A 9,072-nucleotide genomic window follows, 5' to 3' on the forward strand; every position below is an offset into this window, starting at 1 on the left:
CCATTATCTTCGTTCATTGCCACTATTGTCGTTTTTCTATTTTGATTTCAGATAAAATTCATCGTTTTTTTTATTTTTCTTCTTCTTCTTCTTCGTTTTCATATCCACAATTTATTTATTTATTTACTATTTTTATACAACAATAATTTTTCATCATTGAAAATGTATAAAGATTAGCTTTAGAAAATATAATACTACTTTTCATGTTATCTATGATAATTTTGTGACTTTATAGAATAAAATTATGTTTTATGCATTTTTACTGTGTTTGGTTATATTTCTGCGTTTTATTTTATTCTGCAACACGATTTATTGATGATGTTTGATTGTTAAATTATTGTAACGTTACAGTGTTGTTGATTTTATGTTGATATTCTGTTGATAATCAGTTGATATTTTCTTGATTTTAACATAAAGACTGAAATCTATCGTTAAATCGGCTTAGCGATAGAATCTGTTGGTAAATAATGCATCTCTAAACGGTTAGCGGCGCAAAAAATTCTTCGCTAACTTAGCGACGAATTACCAATGGTTTTTCTAGTCCATCGCTAAATTAGCAACGACGATATATTGATTAGCGACGGACGAACCAACAAATATTAGCAACAAATTATTAACAGATGAACGACAATTTCTTTTTACTCCTAATTTTTTTAATTAAATATATAATAGCTATTTATTTTAATTATTATTTAATATCATTTTCAAACTTCCGCATATCAATTTTGAGATTTTTGCAAACTTCCTACTAGACCACCCAACACACCGTTGCTCCCACTCAAGGCTTGTTTAAAAGTGAAGTTCTCATATACTTTGCTACATCATAACCAACTCAAATTATTATTATATATCTATATATATATATTATATTTAACTTATAATAAAAAATAACAAATAATTACTCTCGCATTTTAATCCTGCACTTTAAAATAATTATTTTTTTATGATTCGTTTTTAAATAAATTATTTTTTAATTAATTATTTTAAAATAATTACCGACGGATTTCAAAATATGTCGCTAATTACTGAAAGATTTCAAAATTCATCGGTAATTACCGACGAATTTTACAATCTGTCGCTATTTTCAACCGAAATTTTCGGTGGGAAGTTTCCCGCCAAAATAGCGGTGAATCCCTCGATAAAATCCGCCGGCAAATTTTGCAAAATTTTTTCCCACCAAATTAGCGACGGATTTCGTCGCTAATCTGTCAGAAATTAACGACTAACAAATCTGTAGGGGAAATTGTAGATTTAGAATTTGTCACTAAAATATGTTAGTAATTTGTTGTTTCTAGTAATGAATTACACCCATTTTTTAAATTTTTTGTTAGTCAACTCGGTCAAAAGGTTAGATTTAACTCTTAGACTTAATTTTATCTAGTTTCATTCAAAAATTATCAAAAACAAATTTTAAAAAGATCCTTTATTTATTTATTTTTCTAAAATAACAATAAATTTAATTAAAAATAATGAAAATATTGTGTAACTTTTCAATAAAACTGTATTTATAAATTTTAAAAAATATTTTAAAAACATTATGGCACATTTCAAATAAGAAATTTTTAAAATGCAATTGTTTTTAAATCAAATAGAACATAAATATATATTAGATAAATTTAAATTCATAAACCATCACATTTAATAATTTTTGTATATCAGTATATTTAATAAAATAATCCTTAAAAAATTATATACTTTCAATATCAATATAACTGATAATTTATTTGCCGAAATGTTACATAAATAATGTTTTTAATATTTTTATCAAATTTATAAATATATTTCATTGAAATGTTACATAATATTTTTATTATTTTTTATAAATTTATTGTTATTTTAGAAAAATGAAGATTTGATTGAGTATTTTAAATATTTTTTGACAACTTTCGGAAACTAAATAAAAAATAACTGTAAGAGACAAACCTAACCTTTTGGCCGAATAGACTAGTAAAATAATTAACAGATGAATGTAATACTGTAATACATCTAAGCATAAAGGGTGTTATAATAAATTTATAAAATTAGAGGGTTAGGTAGTGTATGCACTAAAACACAATAGGGTCTCAGTAATTTATAAAAAAATGTACTCCCTCCGTCCCAATAGAGTTGTCCACTTTACCTTTATCACACAGTTTAAGAAAAGTAATTATTGTTTATGGGTTTTGTAAAATTTACCTTACTTTTCTTGTCATACCCCTATTTGATATGGGGTCCACTTGCAATTTACTTTTAATTTATTCATTAGTGGATTTTTAATAGGAGTAATATAGAAAAATTGAGTGTAAAAGTTAATTATTTTTTGAAAGTAGACAAGAGTTTTGGGACAAAAAATTTTCTTAAAGTGGACAACTCTATTGGACGGAGGGAGTACTTGACATTATAAAACATTTTTTTCGGAACATTAAAAAGTGTAAAAAATGAAACAGAAAACTAAATAATTATTAGCAGTGGTGAAACCACCTTTTAGGGCGGACAGCCCTAGCTGAGATTGATTTTTAAAAAAGAGTATAAATAAAATTTCAAAATTATTGGACTTTTGTCCTTTCATACTCCTTTGGTTTGATTTGACAATCAATTATGAGTGTTCTAATCTTATTTATTAGTATATAGAAACTCATAAGAAGGGTTAATTTCTAAAAAAATCACGAACTTTACACGAAGTTTCATTTTAATTATAACCTTTAAAAGTTGCCATTTAAAGGCATGAACTTTCATATTATTTCAAATTCATCATTTCAGTATATTTTTATCGACTAAATTCTTCACTAAACTATTAATGAAAGACTCAAGTTATTAATCAACATCAAATCTTATTATATTTCAGTTAGAGTATCTAGGATTAGGAATTTTTAGTCAAATAAAATACACCAAATTTTGCTTTGGTGATAGATTTGAAATAAAATGAAAGTTGGTGTCTTAAAATGACAACTTTTAAAGGCCATGATTAAAATGAAACTCCGTGTAAAGTTCGTGATTTGTTTAGGAATTAACCCTCATAAGAACCATCGGGTGTCAATACAGAGCCTTCTAGCAGAAATCGAGTTTTGGAGTTTTAGTCTGTCTAGAAGGTTTCACGAGCGCTAGCCAGTCTTAATAGCGAGCGTGACAAATGGTAGCGAGCGCGACAAAATCTTATCTCGAGCGCAATTCAGATTTCATGGACGCGAAGAAAAGTCTTCACAGGCGCCACCGAGAGATCCGCTGCGGGCTCAAACGGATATATATTCTGAATGGCCCAAATGAAGTGTTGACATGTGACAAAGGCCGTTGGAAGATCTTGTCTTCACTCTTGGTAGCGGGCGCGACTGCTCTTGATAGCGTACGCGACCCAGAAGCTGACAGTAAAAATTGTTTAATTTGTTTTTATTTTTATTGTATATTGCTTTGAGTATAAATATAATTGCAATGTTTTAAGGTTAATGATTTACAAATCTTGAAATAACAAACACACAACTTTAAATTACATTTGTTTTGTTGTAGTTTTAGAGTAAATTTATAAACTCATAAATCATTTTAAGTTAGAATTTAGCTTTGAAAAACTCAACCCTTGTAAGTTAGATATTAGCTTTGAAAAATCTCATAGTTGGTGTTTAGCTAAAAAACACTAAATTTAGAGTTAGCTTAGAAAACTCTTTGTGAATTTATTTTAGTGGATTCTATTTGATTGAGTATTGAAGTAGGACCGATTTGTGATCTGAAACCACTTTAAATCTCTTGTGTCAATTCTCTAATCCCTTAATTTTTTTTTTAATTTTTATATTCCGCATTCAACGAGTTTAATCTTTCGATTCACATTCAAAAACCAAGGTTTGCCATATTCCATAAGGTCTTTCGAAAATGTATAGGTAAACTTATGTAAAATTTAAGATTATGTAGAGGTTAAATTTGGAATGGCAAAAAAAGGATTAAGAATTAAACTTGCAATAGAAAAAAATTATGATTCAGCTTGTGATTATTATAATGAATCAAACAATCAATACTTTATATAGAAAGACCTAGACGATAGCTTTTTACTCATCAATCTCTAATTTCTTTATTATTAAAAATAATTCTAACTACGTGGCATGTAACTAAAAATTGGCGTATAAAACCCTTTGCTAGGTGCTCATATTTCTTCATTACAAGATCAAGAGGGCATCTGCAAAACAAAAAATAGTGAGTTTCTTTCGTTTTCCTTTTAGTTTTATATAAAAAAAGAATTACTTATTTTTTATTGTTAAATCTTTATTTGCTGAAGAACAAGAACACTCAAGTTATTGTGTTAATGGTCTAAAACTGCAGGTGCTTTTGGATTTCAATTTTCAAAGGTGAAACCTATCCCTTATTTTAATGATTAAGTACTAAATTTTTTATATTGTTGTTTTAAAGTTTTTTAATCTGCAAATATTTGAACTTGATAATTCATTTTACTAATAAAATGATCTAGTTCTAAGAAGAGGATTCAAATGCAATATTTTTTTATAATCGGAGAAAGGGAGTGTTTGTGAGAATCGAACCTACAACCTAGCAGTTTATTGCCTAGTGCTTATATCACTTGAGTTATAGCTCATTAGTAATTAAATGCAAATTATTTATATATGAGTTTACATATAAAATTTCAACATTTCACGTTTTTAGCGATTTAAGCACAACGTTTGGTATAAAAATGCAATATTTTATAGTCCAAAATTATTAGCCGATGTACGATATCGTTTCGATCATTAGAAACCATAAAAAAGACATCATTTAGTGAAGAAAAACACATTGATGCTAGAAAATCCAAAAAATAATACTCCCTCCGTCCCAATAGAGTTGTCCACTTTACCTTTATCACATAATTTAAGAAAAGCAATTATTACTTATGGGTTTTATAAAATTTTCCTTATTTTTCTTGTCATACCCCTATTTAATATAGGGTTCACTAGCAAGTTACTCACTAGTAGATTTTGAAGAGGGTTAATAAAGGAAAATTGAGTGTAAAAGGTAGTTACTTTTTGAAAGTGGAAAAAAGTTTTGGGACAAAAATATTTCTTAAAGTGGACAACTCTATTAGGACGGAGGGAGTAGAAGATTGAGTTTTTTCTATCAAATTTTAAATATTATACTTAAATTGCTGCAAACTTGAAAAATTAAGATTTTATATGCAAATAACCCTTTATATATTATTAAATATTATCAACATTATTTGCCTCTCTCGTATTTTTTTATAATTATAATAAAAATACAGGAAATGGTAAATTTTATAATTTTTATATTATTTTATTATTGAATAAAATTATTTGTTTTCATTTTATAATATAAGTAGACAAAGTAGTATTTATTTGAATAAATTACTAAGATACTTCTCATATATACTATGATTTATATTTGTATTTTTGATGTCAATCTTCTATTTTTAGTTCTGTTAACATTTTAAATTTTTTTCATTTTTGTGTTAATCAACCATATTAAAGGATATAATTAGTAGAATTAAATTTCAATCTATTCTTTAAATTTATTTTAATATGAATATAAAAATAAATTAGATTTTTATTATATGCAATAATTTAATGAATTCAATTTAAATTTTATTTGTTTTCATTCTATATTATATGCAATATTATTAAATATTATACAAAATTATTTGTTTTGAAAATATTAATTAATAAAAAATGTTAGATTACATTTATTAAATTTTTAATTTATTAAATGTGAAGTCTGTCAAAATAATTTGATACATTTATTTTATAGAAAGTAAAATAAAATAATCCTTCTAACCTAAAACACTTTCTTCATTTTGATTTGTAGCTTCAACGGCCCATGAGAATAGTCAAGACCCGGGCCAAATCCATCTTGAGATTTTTTGTTTTTATCTGTTCCTCCTTTAAAATTTTATATTCATTAGGTATTTATATTTCACAAATTTTAGTTAAAAGGTCTTTTTCTGGACGGAATCACCACATGTGTTCAGTTGCCGTTACTGTTACCACGTGAGAAAATAATTAAGTGTTGAGTTAATAGATTAAGTTTTTTTAATAATAGACTCCTTTATTTTTTAATTTTTTATTTATCTGATCTTTATATCTTTAAATTTTTATTTATCTAGTTCTTGTACTTTAAATTTTTGTTTGTCTAGTTCCTTTTCAAATTCGCCCTTACACTTGTTTCATAGTGAGTGTAATGCATACTCTTTTTTCATCCAAATTTTTTTGAAAACTCAAAATAAATTAAATACAAAAACAACTTACAAACAAAATTTTGAAAAAGGATTAAATAAATAAAAAATTTAAAATACATGAGCCTTAAAATTGGTTTGGCCCAAGACTTATGAGCTAACTTTTATAACATACATAATTAATTAATACAATCTATTTTATCTTTATAACTAATTAAATATATGAAGGCATATTTTATTTATGAGGTTCCACATGTGAATAAATCAATTATTAAGGTTTAAATTAAACAAAATGCCATGTGTTGTTCGTGTTTACTGTTTACCATGTTGTCTGCCACATCAACCAAATAAATTTTAAAATAAAAATTTATTAAATGAGAGCGCAATTTTATTCATTTTGTAATATTAAATAGAAAAAGAATATTCAAGATTTAAAGTGAAATTTGAGTTCAATATAAGGGTCCAGATGGTACATTTATAACCCGAATTCTTAACTTAAACCTATATATTTTCATTTGAATTTGTAACTAAATATAAAATAATAACAATATTTTTTTTGTACGACCGGATTATTTTAAAATTCAGACTTTTTAATTTTAAAAATTATGTTTACTTTGAATTTTTTTTTTGAAATTAAAATTAAAGCTTTCATTTTTACAATCCAAACTTTTGCGTCTTTTTATTAATTGCGACAAAACGTCCGTAATAACTCTTTTTAGAAGTTAGACTATATTTAAAATTTGATTGTAATTGTTAAAGAAATATACAAAGTTTTTGATTTTAAAAAATGAAACTCGAAGTTCTAGGCGCAATTACAAATAAACTTTTCAAAGTGGACATAACTGTAAAAAAATAAAAAGTTTGGTCATAATTAATAAACACTAAAATTTGGATTTAAAGATTGAAACTTAAATTAAGTTCTAGGCACAATTACAAATAAACCTTTCAAATTGGATATAACTGTAAAAATTGCCGTAATTAATAAAAAACACAAAGATTTGAATATAAAAAATAGTTAGATTTTTTTTCAAAATATGATTTTGAATTAAAGTCTTGACAAATAGAATCGATGATTAAAAATTACGCATATAGTATTTTACTCAACTCAAAACAAATTAAAATGAAATTTGGAATTTTAATAAGAATGAAATATTTCCTTTTTATGATGAAACACACAGAGTGACTACAATGGCAAGTACACTTCCACAATCTATTGTAATGAGATCATCTGCCTCTCAACGTCACCTAAGATTCATTACGGAGCCTGCGGGTCAACGTGGTTATGTAACTAGTTGGGAAGAAAATGTTTTTGATCCATTCGTGAAGATTATGGTGGAGAGGGCAGAAGTTGATAGCAGATTTGTTCACTTGCGATTCTTTCACACTAATAACTATTGGGCACGAGCTAGTCTTGATAGAAATAACTCGTGGATTCTTGCTAATTCAAACCAACCGGAGGAAGACACGTCCAAATTGTCGTGTACCATGTTTGAGCCAATTACGTTGGATACCAACGGTACACTCTCATTTCGGCATGTTCAAAGCGGAGGGCGCGTGCGAGTAAATCCCGGAGGTAGCAGCCTCAATATTTTTGTGGAGGATGACATTGTTCCTTTTGTTAATCATATTAGTTTCACTTTTATTGATTGGGACTCACTAGTCATACTGCCTAAAAATGTGGCATTCAAAGGCTCTAATGACATGTATCTTAGAGCAAGGGTGATCAATAGAAACAACTTCCACCAATTCTCGTCTGAGGATCCTAACGATGAGACCGCTGGCTACGAGATCACGCTCCATCCTAACGGATTTATTCGCGTAAAGTCTAATTATTACGATCGTTTTTGGAGACGAAGTCCGAATTGGATATGGGGAGATTCAACTGATAACGTTGGCAGAGATGTCGACACTTTATTTTGGCCAGTTAAAGTTGATGGCAACATCATTGCTCTTCGCAACTCAGGTACTCCCATTACAGGCAATAATTAATTACTCTCATTACAACACTTTATTTGTTGCTAGAAATAAAAGTAGAAAAGTTAACGACAATATGCACAATTGCCTTTTGGAATGCAGGCAATAACAGATTCTGTAGTCTTCTTACGGCCGATGGAAACGCCAATTGTCTTAATGCTGCAGTTAATACTATTACAAGAGAAGCAAGACTAGCAGTTGAAGAGCTTGTTCTGGACAGAAGTATCTTTAATGTTAGATTTCGCATGGAAGACGCTCGAATCTATGACGAACAAGCTTCAATAGCAGGCGTTGCTTCTCCTATTAATTCATCGGAGATAGAAGCTACATTAACAGTTAGAATTGGTTATGAAGATACATCGTCGTATTCTTTTAGCAACAGCTTATCTATATCGGCGGGAGTCGAAACCACCATCAGAACAGGTTTCCCGCGCATTGCTGAAGGAGAGATTACCGTTTCTTCTGAGATAACTAAATCATTTGAGTGGGACAGAACAACGACTGAAACAAAACATGCTGAAGCTTCATTTGAAGTTGTTGTGCCGCCTAAAAGTAGGGTTATTGTTCAGTTTGTATCAACAAGAGGGACTTGCAGTGTCCCTTTCTCTTACACTCAGCGAGACAGGAGCTCTACTAATGGACAATTTATTAACACCGACCGTGTTGATGGTATTTATACTGGTGTCAACTATTACAGCTTCCACTTCGAGAAACACGCAATCGAGCCTCTGTAACTCTCAACATCAACGCCTGAGTTCTACTATATGGTGTCTTTTGCTTCTCTTTGTTCTATGTTATGCTCAATAATGCTTTGCTATCTGTTCTGGTTTGTTTGCTTGTCATAAACTATATGCAAATAAAATAATGTTTGTTCTGTATGATTGGGTTTGCTTGCCCGTCATAAACTATATGCAAATAAGCTTTGGATTGTTGAAATAATATCTTCAAACTTTCATCAGTTGTTA

General features: G+C 28.3%; 1 protein-coding gene across 1 annotated transcript; it reads left to right on the forward strand.

The window, feature by feature from the left end:
* Positions 1 to 4,091: 4,091 nt before the first annotated feature.
* Positions 4,092 to 9,072, forward strand: LOC126677353 (uncharacterized). The gene is made up of 4 exons (XM_050371923.2): positions 4,092 to 4,155; positions 4,282 to 4,307; positions 7,312 to 8,096; positions 8,210 to 9,072. Exons 3-4 carry the CDS (start codon positions 7,322 to 7,324, stop codon positions 8,839 to 8,841), a joined length of 1,407 nt encoding a protein of 468 aa, XP_050227880.1. The 5' UTR covers positions 4,092 to 4,155; positions 4,282 to 4,307; positions 7,312 to 7,321; the 3' UTR covers positions 8,842 to 9,072.

This window comes from Mercurialis annua, linkage group LG1-X, assembly GCF_937616625.2.
Source record: "Mercurialis annua linkage group LG1-X, ddMerAnnu1.2, whole genome shotgun sequence".
NCBI classification, from domain to species: Eukaryota; Viridiplantae; Streptophyta; class Magnoliopsida; order Malpighiales; family Euphorbiaceae; genus Mercurialis; species Mercurialis annua.